At 41.1% G+C, this 24,569-nt stretch overlaps 1 protein-coding gene across 1 annotated transcript in view; it reads right to left on the bottom strand.

Moving 5' to 3' along the window:
• ctnna1 (catenin (cadherin-associated protein), alpha 1) overlaps positions 1-24,569 on the bottom strand; it is a 68,929-nt gene that overhangs the window by 2,732 nt on the left and 41,628 nt on the right. The window contains exons 10-17 of the mRNA XM_084549644.1: positions 22,363-22,455; positions 20,968-21,124; positions 20,147-20,347; positions 17,949-18,100; positions 14,363-14,473; positions 12,558-12,739; positions 8,220-8,325; positions 153-287 (exon numbers count right to left, since the gene is read on the bottom strand). Coding sequence (XP_084405770.1) covers positions 153-287; positions 8,220-8,325; positions 12,558-12,739; positions 14,363-14,473; positions 17,949-18,100; positions 20,147-20,347; positions 20,968-21,124; positions 22,363-22,455 — 1,137 coding nt within the window. The remainder of the gene's footprint in view (positions 1-152; positions 288-8,219; positions 8,326-12,557; positions 12,740-14,362; positions 14,474-17,948; positions 18,101-20,146; positions 20,348-20,967; positions 21,125-22,362; positions 22,456-24,569) is intronic.

Genomic DNA, 24,569 nt, shown 5'->3' with positions numbered 1-24,569 from the left:
CTTCATACCAGCCTGTTCTGACGTCAAAAACGTTCAGCTCACTTCAAATGATTTAATGCCCCATTTCAACAGCTCTATTACTCTGTGAGGCCGTGTCATAATGAAGGCTGTCATATGGAAGCAATAGGTGGTTAAAATGAAGCTAAACTTACCCCAGAGACGACCAGCTCTCCCCCCAGGTTCTGAACCTCAGCCTTGACTTTGCTGCAGATGTTGAGCTGGTGGCAGTACAACGCAATACGCTGCAGGTAGGCGAGCAGGTCCTGCTTACAGGAAGAGTCAGGGCACTGCAAGAGAGAAAGATATGAAACAATATGATTAATTTATTGTATAGAATATAATAATATGCAATGAATCAGAAATGTCACTGTAATCACTTAATGGCACATATTTATGTACTTGCACAGAGGCAGTAATCTCACACTTTATCAAGGTATGATAGTAGCAGTGTGACATGTAAGGTAGACGCCCACATCGGGAACGTGCTAAGAGGAACAATGACAAACGCACGCCCACAACCTGGTAGATTGATAACTCATCTTCACAAGGTTAAGCATGATCAAGTCACACAGGATGCAAATTTGAACAGCAAACAAATGATGCTGTCAATCAGCTGGCGATGATGATGATGATAATAATATGTGAAGTATTTTTGGAAACAAAAACTAATTAATTTAAATTGTCAACAGAAGCGCTGTTCATCAATAACTAACGTCAGTAATGTGTTCTTAGGTCAAACCGTTTGAAAATCCTCCATTCCAACTACTTAAAGCATTGGCCTTTGGTGTCGAGGTACAAATAAACTCCTCAGGGCTAAAAAAAAAAAAAAAAAAAAAACGCCACTCAAACAGACTTCAGTTAATAGCGAGAGCATGCAACTGACGAACTAAAACTATTTTCAGACCACAGGTTCAGCACCAAATTGAAAGAGCCTCTTATTTTTAGTCCCCTAACAGCAAGGCATAACGATACTGTTAAAAGTGAGCTAGAAACACAAAACACAATACACACGGGAGCTATAAAAATTCCATCAACTTCAAGAAACCCAATAAATTATCATAAAATCCACTTGAAAGTGGCAGTATGTGAAGAGCTCCACAAACGCATCTCATTTAGCATTGGCAATCTCTTTGAATTATTTCATCTCATCATAATTAGACTTGGGCTCTACCTTGGAACACCATTTCCAATCCTTTCCCTGGTTTGCTAAACAAGCCCCCTGCCAGCATAGTAATTAGGCCACAGTACTCTTCTTAGCTGCTCATCAAGTGAAGGATGTAAACACTTGGATGAGGCTCTGACACTTTGCAACAGATCATCGGAGTGACCCAAGTCACAAACGCTGTCAGCAGTGATTAGCAGACTGACTATCGTTTCAGGTAATCAGAGGGCGGTAACGCCGCCTACAAAACTAACGATACCTGTTAAAACAAAAGGCTGAGCATGTGACGGAGCATGCCAAGATAAAATAGTAATTAAATCACCAGTATTTGCAAGTGCTTGGCGGTCTGAAGGAGGAGTCCTTGGGCAGCTGTTAATTCTGAGTGCAGGGAAAAGGTGAAAGGGAGGTAATAGCAGCCAATCTTTTAATTGATGGCATCTCTGCAGGATGGTGCCAGTGAGGTCAGTGCTGTAGAACTGTAGAAGTGGGAGAGAGCCTTTAACGTGATAAAATGAAGAGGCATCTTGTCTGGCTATAAGTGAGCCAATGAAACAAAGTGGGGAAATCGTGGTATTTTCCACTTATCAGTAATGGCCTTTCCCGCTAGTTAAGCCTGCTAACCTCACAGAAAGTGACCAAGTCCCTCTTTTTCTTTTTTTTTTTCTCTCTATGTAAAGGACAGGAAACATCACTGAGATCATGATTTTTGGACACTTCAAACAGACTAGGAGTTACGATGCGTCTAATCCTGCTGAGCGCATCAGTATCCTTAGTGGGAGTACAGAGTGCTCCACTGAATATGGTGCACTCACTTCCAGACATACAGCCATGCATGCAGACATGCATTTACACACCACCACGGCCAGCACAACTGTGCCCATTCAAACACGGCGGGCATCAGAGTGATGGGACACTGGAGCAGAAAAAAGCCACATCAAATGTAACCAACACATCCTTTCACCAAACATCCAGTCTCCATAAATAAACCCAAATTAAAGGTCACGAAAATACAACTAAACCCATCACAATTATAGCTTTAGATATGGGTATATATATATAATTTTAATAAGTCTTCTATGCCACTACCATGCACTGTTGATTAATGGAGGGAAGGGCTCAGACGTAAGAGACTGAGACGTAAGAGATGACATTCTATTAAAGAAAGGTATGCAAGAGGAGATGAGGGGAAAGGGAGCTGGAGGGGATTGTCATCATCATCATCATATAGGAAAAGACTAATACATGGCTGTTAGACCGGAGAAAATGTGGGAAGGAGGAAGGTTAAAAGAAGAGGAAAGAACCAGAGAAAAAGACAAGGATGAAGAGCGAGCCAGAGGGGGAACAGCATGGAGGAGTAAATAAGGGGGGAGAGATCCAACTGGGGGAAGAGAACGCAGACAAGAGGATTCAACTGTAGTTGGGAGGGGCGTTGAAGTCAGAGAGAGAGAGAGAGAGAGAGTGAGAGAGTGTGTGTGTGTGTGTGTGTGCGTGCACAGATGCACACATGCAATAGCAAAGACCTGGGATGAGGCTGAATGCAGCAGCCATGCTAATGAAGGCTTGGGGAAGTATTCAGACGGCTGAGAGCAGGGCACTGTGAAAGCATCACTTGTGCTCATACTCAGCTCAGCTGCTGGCTTCACTCAGCACTCAGGAAACTCAGCAAGGCTGCTCTGACTGTGACATGTGAATACATAAGTTGCACAGACAAGAGACAAGAACACCTTGGATTATTTCGGTAATGCAAATAGAAGCCGTGCGAGTGATTAGCACGGGTGGTCTTCATAGTCGATCTGCTACCTTAACATTTCCAGAAAGCGAACGCATCAGTAACTCACATTTCACCTCGAAATATTTGAACTGTGTTTATATTTAGGTTCATACAACAGAGAGAGGACGTATAATTCTGGTGTACAGTACTTGTCAAACTTATATGATCTTGAATATGCAGGCTGTGCAAAATCTGCTCTTGTGTGAAAATGACTCAGGGACTTCAACTCTTCGAGCACATCAGTGAATTTTTTCCTATTTTCTGAGTGCCGCTGTAAAATGTCCCTGAAGCCTGCTCGTATCGCCTCTTGTTCTTTCTACGTGCTGTGTGGCCAGTTACGGACTGGGGCAGTTAACCTTGCTTGGTCAGCTAGTATTGAGATATGGCAAAGCAGGAAGAGATGCGCTAGAGGCTTCATCACGCAACTGGAGGTCTTTTCAAGGAAAACTAATAGAAAAGGCGTGTCGCCATCTTTCAAGAGGAGCCAGCAGTACAGGGAGAAATGTCAATGACTCTTGTGTAGTTGTTTTTGCCCCATTACTGCTTGCCTTTTCAGAAAGAGAAAGGTGAAACAAAAAGTGAAGCTCAGTCAAAGTAGAAGGTCTTTATTCTGATTCGCTAAATGAATCTCTTAAGTACCAAAGCCTGACATGACTTAGTATATTATGAATGTCTCACTGTGGGTAGGTCTTCCTTTACTTTGCATTCTTTAGCATTTAAGCTGTTGCTCTAGAGGACGTTCAGAGCAGCAGTGCAAACAAAAGCAGAATCTGTTTTTCCCTAAGCAATCCACAGCTCACCAAAAGAAAAGGACATGAGGCAATAAGGATGACAGTGCAGAATATTGAGTAACAATCCCTGATATAAATGATGATCAGGGTGGTCAGGTCCCATCATTGCAAATGCCATGCAGTTCCACTGAATTCCATTATGGACCAGAGACAGAAAGCAGAGCCACTGTGCTGCTTCTCCCCCAGCCCTGACCTTTCTGGACGCATCACCCAGAGGAAATGCCAATTTCCAATATTTACTGAGAGGGCTGCATTCTAATGTGTCACTGCCAGCAACCTGTTGGGAAAGCGCCATGGGAGAGTTAACCCAAGACGTCTTTCTAATACGTTTGTTTTTTTTCCAGTCACTTGCTGCCACAATCCCACTGTCCTCAAGTTTCTCATCGGAGTTTATGGACTAGACGCGATAACCGACGCACGCACACACACACGCTAAAAACATCCTCCATATTAGGATAGGGCCTTTTCAATCACAGTGGCACTTTGGGAACGTTAACGTGACATTGAAGCGGCATGAGGCTCAGTATGACAGGAGACAAGCAAGCTGGGAGCTAGCCAAAAAAATAAATAAATAAAAAAAAACTTTACAGGTAACCACAGGGACCAATTAAATTGCCCTCATCTATTTTTTATGTTCTTGCTGCACCTGTCAGTCTGATGTTTTACGGTCATGCTTGTAAGCAAAACTGGCAACTAAAAAGAGAGACATGTAAAAGCATTTATACTTTTAACTCTGGCATTTAGTCGTTTCCTACCTTTTTAAAAAAAAAAACTTCAATAATTACACAGAGCTTAGTCAGACCACAACATGGTTGTACATTCCTTTGCTGAAGTATAAAGCCTCTGTACACAGGTAAGGAACTAACAAATTCATACGACCCTCTTAATATGGTGCTAAGCGGTTTTGTTCTGTGGTGATCAAGGCCATGCTCTCCTCATTGGGCATTCAGGGTTAACAAAAAAACATGATAAAGATCAATTGCCATGAATAAATCCGTTTCAAAACAATCGACTGGGAGTTGATGAAACTCAACTAGCAGAGGTTGGCTTTGCTTGGTTGGCCTGAACTGCAGTTTGCTGAGGGCTGACCCTTGAACTGCTGAGCTGAGAATTTGTGGGCTCTCTGGGTGATTTTACTTCTCCGCTGCAGTAGGTAATTTACAACCCTGTCTGCTGTAAAGCGTCTAGGGCCAGAGTCGGGATTAGACTGTGACCAGCAACAGAGCCCATGGATCACCATAAATCTCTACTGATTGAATGCAAATTGGAAAAGTACACTATGTATGTCAGTATACATCATGAGAATAAAGCTTGCACAACAAACACACACACACACACACAGCAAGCGTATGCCCATTCTCTAAATATGCAAGCCTTATTTTATGTGCATGTGTTCGCATGTATACATGCAAGTGTTTATGTGGTGAGGAGTAAAGCGGCAGGAATTTATGGGCTACACAGTGGCTAACACATTTGCATTATAAATCTCAATTACATAGCATTATTTGTTTACCAGCTCACTCAGATGGAATTCTCATAAGGTGCCCTGCAGAGGAGGGTCATAAATTCTTAATAAACTGCAGTGCAGACCTTTGTACGGCAATGACCTAAATCCTGCAGCTTATCTCTGCACTACACTCATTTCTTTAAATTTTAATAAGGCTCTATTACACATATTTAGCTGTTTTTCAGAAACCCTAAACTAGACCATGTCCACCTGCACGTTTCTGTAAAACATAATATTCACCCACTGAAACACACGGTGACACAGTCCTGTAAAAGAAAATGTGGGGTGAGATGCTGTGCTATCAGTCTGGGACCATCTGCCAATGTGTTTTATATGAGGAGCAAACCCTCATAGGCCCTGCAGGCCAGAAGCACAGAGCGCAAGTGATTAATATGCCTAGGTTAATGAGCAGTCCCAGCATTGCCTTTGCTCCTCTGACTCTGTCAGTATGCGTGTACCCTGGTAGTGATTCACTTAACTACTGCTGTGGAGTATGTAGAACATCCCAACGTACCATGCCTTTGCTGCATGTGAGCCTGTAGCATCTCCTGCTTTGTTAGAGATACGGTCCTAAATATAAACAGTCTGCGTAAATAAATTTTAAAAAACTGCCACCTGGCAATTATGCTGCTAATTAAAAGGCGAGAGACTCATAATGGATTCATCTCTCAGGAGGAATGTACCTCTCTTCACACTCTATCACTCCATCGTTTTCCTCCTCTCTACCCCACGTCCATCCCTGGGAGGGCTGGCTGATGTGTTGTGGGTGAGCGTCGCCTGGTCGGGCTAGTGTTTTGGTCTTTGCTGAGACAGAAAGGCTAAGAGGGACAGCTGGATGGGTTCAGAGGCTGAAGGGGTCCTCACTCTTGGCAAAGACTTGCATTTCAACAGCCAAAGCTCTTCATTTATTCATACTTTGAGTGCTTCATACCCCAAAATCCTCTAATAGTGTGTACATACACACAAACCAGATAATGGTTTGTGTGTATGACAAAAAAAAGACAGAAATGAGAACCTACAAATAGTTGAGGATAGAAGTGTACAATAGTCACCTGAATCTAACACATCAGTACATATGTGCCCGCAGAGAGACGTGCCAGTAAACAGACGCGCTCCAACGCAATGCACACACAGATATGCACGCTCACACACCTGCACAGCTGCCCATCTGTTTTCTTTGGGGGATAACAGCGTTTTCATTAAAGTGAATAAGCATCTTCAAAAGCAGCAGTGAAGCATATAAAAGTCACTTTCTAGAGCGGCTTGTTACCTATTCAGATGATTCAAATGCAATTAGGTCAGTACAGGTAAGGCGGTTACTCTGTGACAGGCGTGGGTCTGTAATATTAAGGATCTGAGGGCACCTTAAATAAAATATGAGACGTGAGGGCTCCAGGAGGCCAGCAGCTCATTATATCAGACTATGGGGGAGAGAACTCTAAATGCAGATGTTTCCAGTATATGATGAAATAACTGAAACCCCTGCTTGTGCAGCGAATGAAAGGGAAAGGGAAAGGGAAAGAATCCTTTATATAATGTGTAGAGTCAATATGCACTGGCTTGGTTCTTCCAGAATTTGTACACGTGAAAGAAGCCATGTCTTAACTGTTAAAACATAAATAAAAATATTGTTGTAAGTGACATAGCTTTGATAATACCAAGATATTACAATCTGAATAAACTTATTAATTAAACAAGATTTATGTTTTTAGCATGTTTTGCCAACATGTTATCCATTGTCAACAATACCAGGGTAACACTGGTACTGGTAGTCGCCTTAATGGGTGACTGTGTGTTCTTAGATACAAGTGGAAGAAGTCCATAGCTCGTACATGTCAACAAAGAGGAGACAACCATGTCTTGCTGCAAACATCCCAAGTAAAGTCTTCTATGATTTAACAACTAAATGTATACATAGTGCAGACACACAGGCAATAAGCCTCTGCCCAAGAGGTAGCATATGAATAAGTTGGAGGATAAATCATGTACAATGTCTCCCAGAGGAGTGGTACAGTGCAAGTATTTAAGAGAAAAATAAGTCTATGGGTAATTGAATGCGTGTTTCCTTATGTCAAAGGCCATAGGTCTCTGGGGTGGCGCAATAGATGCGGATAGATAAGAAAATCAGGTTGGGGACTGGAAGAATGAAAGCGTTTGATTCTTTATCTGTTAGTGAAGACTGGTAGGGGTTGTCTCATGGATAACACAAACCATAGCAGCTAACCTCTAAAGGCTGCTTTTGGACTTTTCTCCTAAATGGGCAAGGGGGAACAAAGAAAATTAAAAAGATAAATGTACTTTGCTATAGTTTTGTAGATAAGGCTTAAATGCCCCCCCTTGTTGTTGTTTTTAAATCTGCTCACACACAGTGCCATTAAGGACAACATTTAATAACAAATACAATGGGTATCAAGATGCAATCAGGATTTTGGGTGTGAGCAGCAGCGAATTAATTAGCATTTGAGTAATGGAAAAACCTGCGAGATCGCCAACGCCATGGTGTGAACTTGTGAAAACTAGTCAGAGAATTCATGACTTAGTAGACAGCTAACTTGTCTAAGGAAAATGAGTGATCATCTCAATGATGACCTGCACAATTTACAGATAAGTAACCTTAAGCTGCCAGGAAGCGTTAGTGATGTACATTTGTACCTCACATACTTGGCTGGACACATTCTGGAAACTTGCAGTAGGGAAGTAAAATGAATTTGATAGCAGTGCAGAGTTACAAAAGAAATGATTTGTGGTTATGTAGTCCCTCTGTGCATTTGCAGTAGACATGACATTGGTGACGGATTCCTCTACACTACAAAACCAAATAAATTTTCTCTCATTTGTGCTTGGCGTTAAGGGCCTTGTTTCTAATTTATCCGACATCAACGGTGTCAATGCGGTGCCACGCTACGACGCTAATTATACATTGTGGTCGGTAGCACAAAGGTGTAGCCTGCATCAAAGCCCTGGGGATGGAGGTTCATTATGACTTACATTGTCAGCGATGGTGCGGCCCAGCTTGTCCATTCTTGATCCCGCCTCGGCAATTTTCTTGGCTGCGCTGATGACATCAGACGTATTCTTCAGCGGCCCTTTGCCCCTGTGCAGAAAATGTGGAAAGATCAGTGACTGTTTTTGATCTGGTGCACACTCATTCAAAATGCAAGAGCAGCGTCCCAGTCATGCAGCGACTGTTTACGGTCAGAGGCAAGAGAGAACTGCAAACCACGGGAGCAATTCAGATAAACAACACAGAAATTAATGGATATGCTGCTGCTGCAATTCTCACACACGCAAAACCCCAGCACACTGAGGCAACATATTGTTTAGCTGGAGATGAGAACATGAGAGGGGCAGACTTCACTCAAGTCTGCCTTTGAAGAATTGGACCAAAAAGTACCACCACGCTCTTTTGTGGCACCACCGCCATCCCTGCTCTAGTAGAACAGGGTGTTAAAATCACTTTCCTGGTTTTTTATGATGACAAATCATATACCAACAAACACATAATAGTAATATACTTGAAACGTCAAGCACTGCAGCACTTCAATGCTTAAGACATTATAGGGAAACTCTGATTCGAGAGGCCATCAAAATATAGCAGTCAACATGTGCTTTCAATCACAACACATATTCTCAGTCCAATCTGTTTGGGCCATTTGATTCAAGCAGCTTTGAAGGGTTTGTTAGAACGCTAAGATGTAAGCTGGACGGGTTTAACGGCTGTTAGCAGAGAAAAATTGGATGCTTCTAAAAATAGCTGCACACACACACACCGGCTTTTCATTTGTATGACCATTTTGTCCTGTTTTGGGACAAAGGATGAGAATTGAAACCCGAGAAATTATGAGTCCAATTCAATTAAGACGCTTTGGTCTGTGCTCCAACATTACACATCCATCTTTGACCCTTCTTCAGCCAAACGGTGCCGGCCCAGCACAGGTCAGACCAGGGCTGACCTGACCCACTGTAAAGCTTGTCAGCAGTTGCCATTTTCTGTCCCCTCTAGGGACTCCGAGACACAGTTGGCAAGAGGCACAAATTGGATTCAAAGCTGGTCTCTCCAGGCTAAAAAAATGAGCCATCCAACCCAGAACAGATGGAATTTTGTGTTCTGTTCTCTTGCTTCCTCTTCCCTCCACTCCCCTCCCATCTCCAACCCCTCCCCTCTCCTGCTTTTTCTCTGCTGCTCTGATGTAAAGCAAGCCGGAGTCCTAGTGGAAAAGGCCATGCATCAGAGCACATACTGGAAGCTCTCTGGGGACAAGTCAACCCCTGGAGATAGAGCCAGAGGCATTGTGATGGCTCGTGGGTGGGGGGCATAATGCATGCAAAAAGAGTGTTGATAGTATAATGCTGCAGTTTATCCAAATAAAAAAACCATCACATCACAATGAATAACTACGGCATGCACTGATTTATACCTAACCAGTCACGTCCTTCCTAAAAATATCCCTTGCTGTAGGCTGAAGAGATAAGGAACCATTTCCAGCTCTGCCTCCGTGCCCAAGTAACAACTGGGCAAATTAGAGGCCACAGAGATAAGACAAGAGAACTCTTGACAAGAAGTAACCCTCATAAGACTTTTTTTTCCGGGGGATTTAAACACGGAGAAGAGGCTGAGGACTTTGGTGCCAGTGACAGCTGTAGACCTCCAGATGTATGTTAGCCAAGCGCTCCACAGCATCGAATTGTGACAGGTGGCTCCCAAATATGTCGCATGTTCCCAAGCCACACATGCCTTATTCATGAGAGCTGCCTTAGAGCCATAAGCGATGCAGGAATCAACAAGGCACTCTCTCACTCTCGGCAGCTTTGTCAGGAGAGAGGTTCGGATCAATTACCTCTTACAGCATTAACCTTGGCAGGGCTGCGTGCCAGCTCAAGGTTGGGAGGGCAATAATTTGGGCCCGAGCTGAATTAGCCAGCTTCTGACCTTCCACGTGCCACCAACGCATGCGAGAGTGAAGGCATAATGGGAAGATATATATTCTGCCTGACAAATGTCCATGTATGTTCCCCACACATGCACACACACACACAGACACACACAGGTGTAATCCAAACTTTGAGAATGCCACATAAGACAAGTCTTCTTGTACTACCCATGTGAGTAATACAAGAAGTAGTACTTGTAGAATAGTGTAACCTGTAAACACTGCCTTAAGGGAAACTGACAAATGAGAAAAAAATAATTTAATTTTGCGTATGCTACAAGAGGTGAAAAGCTGCATCTGATTACATTTTTATAACTTGACAGTTTCCTACTGTCGTCTCAGTACTCATCAGGTGTTGAGGACTTGTGCAGTAATTGGTAAAAATGTAATCACAGTTGTGCTCATATTCAGTCTTTGTTTGCTGGCCTTTTCCTGCCTGTTCAGATTAGTTGTTTCTGAAGGGAAACATCTGGCAAAGATTATTTTGAAATGAAAACATTTACTTGATGTAAAATGACACTGAGCTAGTGATGGCAGACCTGTAATTATGTACAAGGAGAAAATGGTTTGCAGTAAATGTAGTTTTGTTGTTTTCTTTATTACAGTGATTGTTTGTTTTGTTTTCCCCATTTGAATTCCTTGGGTCTGCATTGTGTTGTAAAAATTTGAGAGAAGCAGTTTTTATGGTAATATAAAGATGTCACCACAATCAATAAACTCTTAAAAGATATATACACATCTGATGTCACCCAATAAAGAAACATGAAAGATGGTCTAAAATGGAGGCAGTATCATTTGCATTTCAGTTTTATGTGCATCTACGTTGGATGTAATATAAAAGGAAGCAATTATTTTTTTCATTAGTCTTGGGATGAATAGAAAGCAAATAAAAGACTGGGATCTGTGTAACCTCACACAGCTCTCTGCATTGCATTAGTATTTCAAACTCTGATAGAGCTTTCCAGTATTTTACTTCTTTGGCCGAGGAGACGGGATCTTTGACCCATTCAGGAGATGAAGATAGAAAGACGGCATTTAGTCGTCATTAAGGATGTGACTCAGAGTTGAGCACAAAATGTCCTCTGAGTAATTCACTAGAAAATTTCAGAAGGCACAGTCATACAAATACAGTCAGGCGCAAATACAGGCAGCCAGACAAAATGTCCCCTTTCATACACCAACACAAAAATGCTGTCACACCATGTGAGCTAGTAGGTGACATGCAGACAGAAACACTGCCCAATCCTAGTCTGAAATGAATGATTAACCACACCCAGTCTAATTCCAATATGATGTAAACACATGCAAGCACACACATCATCATACACAGAAAATAATTTCAGATGATTCATGAATCCAGTGTACTGCCTTATGGGCAAGTTCACTCAGTTTGTCTATAATCCAAAGGTTATGTTCATCGTACTTCTTTTTTTTTTGGTTCCAACACTGGTGCCATCCATGTGTTTGTCCATTGTAATGTTATAAATGTAATGTTATTAAAATCCTTTCTCTCTAGTAGCAAGAGTTGCCAAACACAGCCTTCCTGCAGAAATGCATGAACCCAGTTTGTAGGTTGAGCAAATACCCCCAGCCTGTAATGACCTTTCAGGCAAAATCACAGTTTTTCAGTAAAAGCATATTTGGAGCCAATATTCACTGCAATGATGTTTCATACTTTCATTGGCAAACCATGATGCCTGAGATTTTTTTGTTTGTTTGTTTCAACTATTTACCATCTGTACTGTCCCAACAATCCCACAACGGGGGAAGAGTGTAGCTACCCTGTAGTAGCTCTGCTGAGAAAGACTGTCCATTTAAGACTTTTCATTTCCCGCACGGCAATTTATGTACCAGGAGGGAGAGAGGGAGAGAGAGATTTGATGCACTGCTTATGGTTGTGCATATTGAAATTAGGGGAGGATGGAAAAATAATCCAAGAAGAAAATCCTACCTACAGTGCTGCTTAAGGAAAATGAAGAGCACTGATGCATGAACAATAGCGCTAAACTGGGTGTGTAGTTTTGTGCAGATAGGGATGTTGGGAAACAAATGTAGGCTTATTTGGCGATTGTATATGACGCAGCGTTAACTTAAACATGCATTCTGTCTTGGAGGCATTTTGCTCTAAGAGCACAAGTATGGGAATATTAATGTGAGGAAAAGTTAAGATGGCATGCAGTACGTATAGCAGATCTGTGAATGAAGACGGTGCTACAAAGACACAAAGACAACACAACACACAGCCAAACTCTGACATTAATCATAGATCAAAGAGATTATTTAAAATGTGCAGCAACACTTCGGTGTATTTATGCAATGGCTTTGTGATGCCAAAAATATATAGGAAAGGAAAGCATAGCTCTGGATGTGAGCCAAGCTGTTTGTCCACATTTACCTGGTGAAGTCCGTCATCTCCATCATGATCATGCACATCTGTTTGGCCAGCACAATGATGTCATTGCCGCTGTCATCCCACTTGGAGACCTCCGCATCCAGCTTACTCTTCTCTTCCTGGAAGCTGGCCACCTGTTCTGCAATCTTCGCCTTCTGCTCCTGGGGCAACTGGGCCATGATAGCCTGAAGGAGGAATTATGGAAAGCATGGAGGGTGAGCAAACAAGACCTCAACATACTGTTGTTGAGGCACTGCACACAAATTTTCTTATCAACGAGCTGCTGTTGTTGTGGAGTTGAGAACTCAACAGAAGGTACTGTGGTATTATGGTCCATCTTTCTGCAAATACTTATATAACCATTAGGACTGTAACTTATTTAGTGTTAAGTTTGAGTCACCAAATTGGAGAAATTCATAAGGCTGAATGATAACTGCATGAGTTGCAACGTTTTCTGTATAAATTAATATAATTGCTTTACGATGGATATGTTAATGAGTCACTTACTTTAATACAAAAGCCTTCAGTGCAACCGAGTAATTTGTGAAATTGAAAAATAGACATTCACTCAACTTAGTGCCTGTAGTCGCTGAGGATCAATATAAGGGCATTTGTTTAAGAGTACTTGATACCATGTGCAAATGTGTTTAACACCGTTTTTACACATCCTCTTTGGCTGGATGGTTAAAGGGTAGTTTCCAAACCAGCAATCAGACATTTAGTGAATGAGCTTGTCTGGCCAAAGTAGGCAGACACTTAAGAGCAGGAAATCGAATATCATCACAAGAGTGTTCATTCCATTACCGGTAAATAGGACTTTGTCTCTGGAGTCACCTAAGCTTGAATAAAGCTGTTTAGGCAGTGGAAAGATGAAAAACCCCACCTCAGAAAACAGTCAGATAATCTATTGTGATCAAAACAAATTGCTTGGAAGTGTACTGATGGAACCCTCTGCCATGAGGGATTTTTGAGATTAAGTTATTACTCAAAATTCTTTCAATTATTAATGCAGGTAGCCTCTAAAGTTACCATTAGGTTTGAGCTTAAGATGGACTAAAGTGGTCTGCACTACATCCACAGACACAATGGCAACACTGGTCTCTGTAGTTGACTATTGTATAGCATAATGACTCAAGACAAAAGGACACTTTTTCAATGACACTCAGAGCAGCTATCCAAGACGAGCTCGGATTCACACTTTATTTAACCTCCTCTAATAACAGGGCAAGACAAAGCAGACCTATTATCTCCTGAGAGTCCTTCCAGGACATTACACATATCAAGCAGTAACACAAATTCACTGGTTCAGAGAAGGACAAGATATCTTAAAATAAAAAATAAAAAAGAGCTCCATGAGTAAAGACTTTTTTTTCCCCTCAAATACTTAGGACACATGAGCTATTGTCTACTATTCAACATTTAGTAGCAATTGCTCTTTATACTATATTGTATTCTAAGAAACATTTCCAAGTATTAGGCTTGTGATCATTTTTTTTCCTAATGCACTGTCTAATACGTCGCATAAATTTACTCACGCTGAATTGCAATATTCAATTCAGAAGATGAACGTGTAAGTCAATACTTAACCATCTTGAAGCCCACTTCTGTTTCAAGGGCACTGGTGTAGGCAATTTCCAGTGTGGAAAATAAATGCGTTTACTTTCAGTATGTATATGTGTTTACCCTTTGACATTTTCCCATTTCTCACAACGTAGTATTACTGCCATTTGACAGGTGAAGATTTTTAGAGGCAGGAGGTGAGACTCAGGAATGTGTGCAAATACTATCAGATGTAATGTACGACTTACACGTGCGCTTTGACCGGCAATAAGCTGGTCATCCTCGGTCTGCACGCTGGTCCTGCTGCGAATATCGAAGTCTTCAGTCTCGAAGTCAGAGTCGTCCAATTCCTCTGGAGTCTGTAATGGGACAATGGAGAATGAGAAAGTGGCAAAGGAGGAGAGACAAATCAAAAAGCCCAGAGAAGGGGGGAAAAGTAACAAGAGAAGTAGTAGATAAGTAGATAAGGCAGAGTAAGGTAAGAAAAAGCTGCTTGCAAGTAAATGGAGAATATAAAATAATATTGGCATACTACAGCATTGTGAGCACTATTAAATAACAAACCTGCTTACTATCTATGAGAAATGCCTTTCTGCTGCCAGCCAGGGCAGCATCAGATAAATGTCTGCTTCCCCATAGCTTGATGCAGAAACTGTAAACTCCAAATGAATTTGTAAATCAAGTGTAATGTGCTGCCTGTGCATTTTGACAGCGAAAATGAAGGAACGAACTAGTACGAAACATATTGGGAGCCAAACACTTCAGAGTCCCATCTGTCGCTGCTATCTGTAGAGAGGCGGGCGAGGTATAAATTGTGTTCTTCTGGTATTTTGCTACTTCATCTCTGATCCTTTACCTCATCCCGTACCCTGAATACTAAACAATGAGCAACAATGTTTTCCACAAACGTTAATATCCAAACGTACTTCAATCTCAACAGGTCGTGCTAAAGGCAAAATACAATAACTGACAGACAGGAAAACGTATTTGTTAGCGATATAGACATAGGGAAGATGATGCGGACAGATACAGGTGCATTATCATGCCTGTGCCCCTACTTGTGCTTATCCAGCTGTCTCAATACCTCCGTTCTGTAATGGATTTGGAGCCTCACATCTAAAAATAGCTAAAGGTCTCCGAACAACCTTACAGTGCTTTATGGAATGTAGAGATGCTCTTGTTCTCTGGGGAATATGTGTATGGTTTCAGATACAAAGCTGCAGTGACTCATAGGCATCTCTTTCAACCCAGACAATGCTGTTCAGTGGGGCAGCTATCACCTGCTGTGGCCTGTGAAACAGATAACCTGTGAATGTGGGAGCCTCAGAAATGACAGCTCACGGTGGGCACCCAATGGGAAACTACTGTAGAGAAGTGACAACTGTAGTCTGCAGGTTAATGGAAAAAAAAAACATCCAATTGTATCGGCTGCTCTCACACTAAATTAAATTTTAATACCATTTTTCATGCTGTGGTAAAGTATATTAATCAATATTTAATTTAATAATGGAGAGCATCTCCAGAAACTGTGTGTCTGAAAGCTGATATATTCCATTTCACCTGTTTCACCTCTATGAGGGACATATGAGCAGATGGTATCTGAAGTGTAATAATTAAGAGGAGACAGGGAGAGAGGTGAAATTACAAGACAAAGGTAGAAAACAGGCACAGCCTTATAGTGGTTTTTTCGGTTGTTGTAAATATGGATTGTCCAGTTGAACAGTAAAATACCTCACTATTATTCTTTTTGTGACATTCTGGTCAAGGCTTCTGCGGGCAGTTTATTATTTTTTTTTCTTTCCCCCTTCTTCTGGGGCAGAGCCAGCAAAATCACCTTGGGCTGTGAAGCACCGCACAAATCCTAAGGTAACGACAGCTGCCCCCTGTATCCAACTGTCAGCAGCCCCCTTGACTTTGAGACAGTTTCGTGTCCGGGAGGCATATACTCTGATGTCGCCGCAGGTGGGGAGAGGGCTCTGTTCATCTGTCAAATATCCAAGGGATGTCCAACACAGACTATCAGTACAGCACTTAAGGAGGTTAAAGACGTGTCTCACGAACCCAAACCACACACTTGTCTGTTTTGATTTAAGACTAGGCCACTGTGTCGCACATGCACGTGAGGGTTTACAGATAGCTAGAGGGTGTGCTTGGGCATGTATGTGAACATGCCCTCTAGACAAATTGTCTCATAGCCACCTCAACTTGGCTCCTTTGCAGTATTTCATTTTTTTTTTTCTGGGAATCAGAGCTGAGCACGTCTTGTTTCATATATAAATTGTGCTTTTAAAAGACAGCTCAGGCAGTAAAATGAAAATGAATACTCGTGATACAGTTGTAATCTCATTGCCAACAACAGCAATTAAAAGTAACTTAAGAGACGGCTGTGTAGGCACTTCAGGAAATATAACTGCAAGGCTGAAAAGCTAAGCCAATTCCTGCTTAATAATCACCACAAAACCTGGGATGATTACCTCTCACACCTGATTAAGAAATCCTGACAAACCCATGGGAACTGGATGTTTTTTTTTTCTCTTAGATAACAGATTACGTTTGAGCCGAGTCTCATCATTCTCTCCATTTGGCATTTGATGGCAGAATGAATCCAGTGGATAAATGATAAGTAAGGAAAGTCTTTTCATAAATCCTCTGTCAGTTTTAACACACATGCACACCGATACACACCGACTCATCCACCAGGTAGTGTTCAGGCAACCCCATAGGCCCTGTGTGAACAGCTCAATCAATCTGGATAACAAGAGGAGAGCTGGGGCAGATGGAAATTAAATGTAGTTCTCAGGCTTGCAGTCTAGCAAAAGAATGCTAATTAAAACCTCCAAGATCTCCAATCAGTCGCTGATTTTTAATGCAAATACTGCACAATGGTCCATATTTAATTTGTTTTTTGTCTATGGCTGAGCAGTATAATTAATGAAAGACAGGAACAGTTTTGCACCATTGTCAACCGAAAATGTGCTGTCAGAACTAATAATTCCCATTTAAAAGTATAAAGTGTTAGGAATGAATAATTGAGGATGGCAAAATACAACAAACAAGCACATTATAGTAAATACATAATTAGGTTCAAGAGAAGTGGCTTAAAGAAATCCATAAGGTTACTTCCTATATGAGATATCAAACATGGCAGTTCCAAGCACTTAAACTAGTTATACTATTGAGTCTTAAGAGCTATCCGTTTCACTCTTTTATAGCTCCAATGGGTTTTGTTGTCAGCTCATTGTCATTCAGTTAAGTAACGCTTCAATGGAACCCTACTACCATCTGTCTCAGTTATGGTTCTACTCAAGCAAAAGCCATTAACCCACAACAACTAAGGCTGTTGTTACACTAGATTGCAAGTCTGGTCAATTAGGTCGACTCTTGCCTGAGACAAGATAATCACTGGCTTGTCGGACCATACGTATACGCTTTCTCACATACCATTAAAAATAGCATCTGCTGCAGAGACCACTGGCTAAATATTCTACTAAAAGAACCAAAGACTCGCACGGTGTTGTGGATAACAGGACGTCTGTTTGAACGTTTTGTATTAATAGCAAATTAATATTTGAGTGTTTTTAACAGGTATGCAGCTTTTTCTTTTGATTAAAGGCGAATCTTTATGTACTTTATGTACACATTAAAAAAAAAAAAAAAGCAATCCTGAAGGGAAGCACCATCATTTACTCCCGACAGTCTGGAACTACCGCTGCCCAGATTTAAGACAGAATAGGAAAGACAGTAAATATTGTTCTCGAGCTCCTGGCAGGGTGAAAATTTAAGCCTTACACTGCAGAAGTGCAAGAAAGAAAAAATATAATCAGTGCAACTTACTCTGATCATAAGGACAGCCTTGCGAATGTCACGAATGCCATCATATACCAGACGGGACGCATCAATGAACTCATTTTCATCCACAGGTTGCGAGGGGTTTGAGCTCAAGGCCTCCACGGCAGACTCCACTTGCTCGGTGAACCGCGGCATGACTAAAGGTAGGAAAGGCGAAGGATGGGGGGAGGAAGAAAGGAAAAAGAAAAAAAAAAAACACCAGTGAGTATTAAACCAAACATCCAGGGAGGTGAGAAACACAACTAAAGAAAGCACAGTGTAAACAGTGATTCACCTCATCAATATTTGAAAAGGACAGAACTACAGTGAACGTTGCATAAACCCACTGTCTAGCCTCCACCTCCTACACGCAACCAAAACAGAACCAATGAGGGGAATATGGAAAGCATTAGCACCGAGGTGAGAATTCACCGCAGCATTTCACCTCGGCCCTACTTTCTATTTAAAATCTCTGATATTCCTCTTGAGACTGCAGGTTATCAAAAACTACTTGACATTACCCATCAACAGTCAGTCTACTGAGGAAATTAGTGCGATTATTATCAATAATCTTCTCCAAGATACTAATAAGGGAGTAATTGTTCTGTTTGAAATATCCACCAAGCCAATCAAGTCGTTTGGTTGGGCTTTATATGACGATAAAAGAGTAACAGCTACACATAATCTGATCTCCGTCAAGTTGAATTTGTCTTTCTGGTTGTGGGAGTATAACTGTGCAGAGGTATTTATTTTTCTCTACATCAGTTGAAAACTGCCCAAATGGCGTGCTACGAGGCTAAAATTGAGTGTCAGGCTAGTGAGTGCATTAAACTTTCACAGATAATTTTGCACCATGCCTTTACATAGTGGCTGCATGAAAAATATGGAACGAAAAGCCAAAGGGAACTGATCCCTGATTTGGCATAACAGTTTTCCAATAGAAGCCTTCGCAAAGCTGCCCCACCGGCCGCGTATTTTGCCCCATTGACAATTTGAAAACAGCTCTCGAGGGCTCTCAAGCGCATCTGCATTAATATCATTTCGAATTCAGTATTTAGGATTTAGCTGCTACTTTATGATAGCAGCATGAACATCAGGATGTAAGTGTGGGGAAAGGGAGCAGCAGGATCAATATAAAAAAAATAGAAAAAAAAGAAGAGGATTTGGTTTTGTGCTTACAGACTGTTTACAACCTGAGGGGGTTCTGTGCGAAAATGACATTAAAAAGATTTAAAAATCTGGTCATGCGGATATTTTATCTGACACAGTGATTACTTTCCTCAACATACTACAAATGGTTCATTCAGCTTAATTACATTTAAATTGCCAAAAGAGCAGTAACATTGCATTGCTGTCACATTCAAGTGTACTGCTAATGAACTTTATGAATGCAACAGACTTTTAGATATTGTGTTTTACTCGCATGCAAACAGCACGCAACATCTTGCAATTCAGTGCTGATGTAGATTTTTTTCTCTTTGAGTCAGAAATAAAGTCAAACTTACAAAATGACAGACTGGTGAAATCAAAATTATTTTAATACGCCGATTTCTCTTGCATCCCATTACTTTATTGTAAAAAAAGGACATAAGAACGTAATGATCAGGACAGTCTGTGTCTCCAGCCCTTGCCACGTTTCAGCCTTGGCTGAAATCCTGCTTGAACTACAGCTTCCATTTCTCGATTGCTAATCGGACCACCCTCGAGAGGGCCAAGCCATTTCCAACTCTGACATTCTGTAAGTCCTTCTGCCATCTTGTTAGCTTGATAGTAATGGAAGCTAACACAGTGCACTCATATTGCCTCGCTAATGAAATGCCACATTAAGTGGAGAAAACAACTTCCATGATATAGCTCGTGTGTGAAAACTGAACAGTTTCTGTGCAGACTAGTAATGTCAGCGAGTCCAAGCTCTAATAGCTGTAATTTTCTGAATACTGAATATGTAGTTATATAATAATAATAATAATAATAGCTTGGACTTATATAGCGCCTTTCATAGTACCCAAGCTCGCTTAACAATGGGAAGGGGGGGGGGGGGGGGGGGGGTTAGGGGTCAAAGGACTTTGTGAAAAGAAATGTTTTGAGGTGCTTTTTGAACATGGGCAGGGACGATATAATTACCTATTTAGGTGTAAAGGCAGACTGATGACAGCATTTAACCTAACTATTCTTCGGCCCATTGCATTTAGTTTGTATGGTACCTGTGTTAGTGAGCAGCTTAGTGGCCTCCAAGACCTTCTCTGTGTAGACTCCAGGTTCGTAATTGTCCATCTCAGAGGTGACCACATGAACAACTCTGGCAGCGCGACCTCGAATAGCCCCAGCGGTGCGATCCAAGCCATCAACATCTTTTTCTTGCAGAGCGATGACACACTTATTCACGTCCTCCAAGATGTGGTTCTCTGGAGACAAAGTAAAAAACAATGTGATAGCAGTGTATACTTCTCATTAGAGAAAAAGCATCCCAAATGGGACATGTTTATATATTTTACAAGAAAACACGTAGTGAGGAAATTCACAGCCTTTTTTGTCTTTATTTGAGCTTCCCAACGGCCCTTTTACATTCACGACTAAGCATACAGTACTTCTCAGACTGCCTGATAATGGGGCTCCTGTAAAATGCAAATGTCCACTGGGTAAATTATAGCCCGTCCTTAGCTGGAGGTGAGAGAAGTCACTCTGCTTAATGCTTAATGAGAAGTCTTTAAGGGAATGCCTGACAAACCATTTGTGTGCTTTAACACACGTGACAGGATGTCAATCTCACATGTCCTTCTGCTGACGCTTCTGAGCTTTCCTCTGTAGAGCCTAATCAGCCTTGGTACATATCTGAGTCTCCTCAGAAGAGACTGATAGCACAGATCTTTTACTGCTGTTTACCTCTTCTGACAAACCAAGCAATCCTAATACTGACAAACAACTGACATATACTGTCCGTCTTTATAAACATTTTGAAACATAACCCTATGGGACTTTTATTTCGCTATGGCATAGTCGTGACATTCAAATTAATACCACTTACCAGACACACAAAGGAAGTCATCAATTGATGTTATGTCATCAACAGCATCAGTGAGGACGCGGACCTGCTTCTCCCACTGATCCTTGAATAAATCCATATTGTCCTGGGCCACCTTACTGTTGGGCTTGGCAGCAAGGGCCAACGCTGCATTAATCACCTGTAATCACCCAATTACAACCATTAAAGCTCAATTACAGCATAGCCCTCAGCCACAACATTAGCATAGGTTGATTGCACAAAGCCCCCACCTCAATGATAGGATTGCATCAGGAAGCAAATTCATTCCTGGGAGTGATTACAGACACGGGGTGTTTTGAAAGACTGAATGGAATAAAACTAGGAGCAGCTTGTTTTGGGGGGAAAGAAACATCTGTGGATATCAAAGCTCAGGATGAATGGGAGTCATTAGATCAGATTAAAAGGAGCAGTTGCAGCTTAGTGAAGAGAGCTGGCATGGCTCAGAAGTACAGATGAGGGACTGGCAGTTATCAATGCGAGGCGTGTGTGAAAACATCAACACTGGACACACGGACCACGAAACAGGAGGTACTTTAGGGTGTAGATTTTGAACACGGCATGAGCACTTTTAAATGTGGAACTGCACTGCAGGATTTTGTTCACGGTTCGTGTAAGGTAGGAGGCGGGGGAGGGGCAACTACCGACCCAATAGTGTTCATAGATTCCACACGGGTGTGATGTGAAGAGAGGGTGATTTTATCTAAATTGTTTCACAGTTTAACAAAGTGTGAGTTCCCTGGCTTGTCTTTTTTTACACTTATATGAATCCAATTGTCTTACAAAGAGATATTCAGATAGCATTTTACTCTTTTTTTTTTTTTTTTTTAACCAACAAAAGATGAGCAAAGTAGCTGCACAAGCCTGGAATTGCATGGCATGGTTATATAATCTAACAAAAAAAAAATGTGTGTTTGCAGGTGAGAAAAACGGCCACAAATCTCCAATACAATCTCTAATTGTGGTATGCTGCGTCCGACTATCTTCTACATTTCGTTTCATTATTGTCAAATTAATACATTGTGACAAGAAGGACGACAATTTTATGTCCAATTTACTCCAAAACACCTCTGCTCACAAGTCCACAATCACAAGAAATTAAATTTAATAGCAGTCAGAATGACCTCAAAACTCAAAATACTGATTTATGATTAATCTGACTTTAATTTTAATGTGATAAAACACAATTAAGGTGCAGTAAAAACAAAAAAAATGTATCTCGTTTTGTCTGAATGGTTACACAACTGCATATAAATAGGATCGTAATTTATTTTTTTATTTATTTTTGTTAATACGTTTAACTCCCAGTCCTAGTGTTAAAAGACAGTGTTGCAAGCTTTCAAAGATGTGTGCACTCAGTGAGCTAGAAGGTGGAAGTACCTGGGGGCAGAGGCTTTCCAGTTGAGATGCTGCCATGCGGACCAGCTTCACTCCCTCCTCATTGTTGGAAATGGAGCACGCCAGGTTGGCCACCTAAACAGAAAACACACAAAAATCTATTTTTTGTCCAGAGACGGGGGTACTCACAGAGATTTATTTTGAGAAAAACAAAGGAAAAGCAATACAAAGATACATAATTAAACTTGGATAAGTTCATTATGGCAGCCTGGTTTAGGAATTCTTCCCTATCAGAAATGGAGCAGCTCTGCAATACAACTAATCCCCGTGGAACACAAACCCACTGCTGAGGATTAATTTATAAAGCTGCTAAAATGATACAATATGATGGTACAGAGGGGGGAATCAGAAAAGTAGGAGGAAAATGAAAAGCTAAGCTGTTGAATGAATAGATAAAATAAAAGTTCTGTATTTATTTAGGTACGTTGCAGCTGTTAACCCAAGGATGTGGTTATTCTCAGCGACTAAATCACAAGACCGCCAGATTGCCATTACACTCCCGGAGAGGTAATATTCCTGACACTTTCAAAAACTGAGCAGCAGTATGAGAACTGGAGCGCTGAGCTAAGCAAGTCCTGCTTGCAGCTGTCAACCTTTATGGTTTGTGAGTATATTTTCATGTACTGACCAACAAATCAAGCTCTTCTACAATTATTTCTAAATATCCCTGCAGCTTGCAGAGTAAAATTATGCATCTACTCATATTCACAAATATTTAGGTCACAGACTTTGAAGATTCCCATTTGTTAGTTGGGATGTGCTGGCAACAATGCTGAAACAGAATGCCTGGGATGAGGAACTGTGCCAAAATGGGATTATCCAAAGGACAAAAAATGTGCAGAAACACGGTCAATTACAACGACCAACCTATGATTGCAAGAGAGAGCAGGAATAACAACTACCACCACATACTTTTTTAACAGCTTGAGTCTTATTTTTGTCTTTTCAGTCGTCAACCTGTTATTTTTATTTTTTATTTTTTTGCTCACCAATTTACTTGCTGAGATCTGGGTCACAAAATAACATAAGCAGTGAGACTATCACATACACTGTAAACAGATTTCTAGCAGAATATCTAAAATTGAGTGCAAGGGATCTGTTAGTACTGATCAAAGGTTTAAACACATACAGCCACAACTATGACTGACTGGACCATAAGAAAACAGAAAACGGCATTTAAAATCAACGTTCACAGTGGAGAGTACTTGGTAATTCATATTTCAAAAATGATTATCTAATTATTCCTGATTAAAAACAAAAAGCTGTGAGATATTCTGACTTCTTGCGTCCTTCTCAACTATCCTGGAGATGGAGATCTAAGATCTAAGGTGGCAGATAAAATACTATTATAAAAGCACAGAACTGTTCGACAAACCTAGGGAAATAAGAAAAGGGATTTTTCATTTAAGTGGTGGAGGTGGAATGCCTCACTGGCTGGAAGAGTGGTGGAGTGAATGAGTAACATCCTCTCCTCTTCAATCCTACAAGAAGATGCCCAACCCCGCCTCAAGATTCCTGAGCAGTTTTGTTGATGAGATGCACTTGATCCAGTGCTCTGGTAAAGCACTGAAACATTGATATAAACACATCCTACATCACTATGCAATCACATGCAGCGACCACAGGAAGAACATTCAGTAATCCACAAGGAGGGGGTAGAGGTGGTTACATAAAGAAAAAACTGCCACTTTGTGGCTAAACCCATGTTTTTACTTTTATGATCTATCACATAAGCTTTTACCAGCCTTCCCTTTAAGCCACTGGGAAAGCCATTTCAGCATAAAGGGACAGCTGAGGAAGCCAAACGAGAAAATTCTACCCTCAAGTCAACAAACACCTTCCTCTTCCAACGCTGTACTATATCAAATCATTTAAAGTGTGCCGGGAGTCAAACTTTATGGAACAAATGGAAAGAATTACAAAAATGTACCCGTTTTTTAATTTTGACTTTCTTTCCATTAAAGAAAAAAACTAAACAAAAAACACTACATTCGACAACAATTAACATTTTAAATCATCACCACTATTTCAGTAAAACTATTTATGCAGACACACAAAGAAGAGACCCTACAAATCTATAAACTTTATTCTCAAGGCCTTAACATGCTGTACCACTTCTACAGCACCACCACCTATCCAACAGTCGGTAGAAATGCTATCTGTGTGATTCGACATATAATATTATGGAT

Source organism: Chelon labrosus (assembly GCF_963514085.1).
Source record: "Chelon labrosus genome assembly, chromosome: 8".
NCBI classification, from domain to species: Eukaryota; Metazoa; Chordata; class Actinopteri; order Mugiliformes; family Mugilidae; genus Chelon; species Chelon labrosus.
Note: the sequence above shows the minus strand (reverse complement) of the source record. Positions and strands in the feature narration are given on the sequence as shown.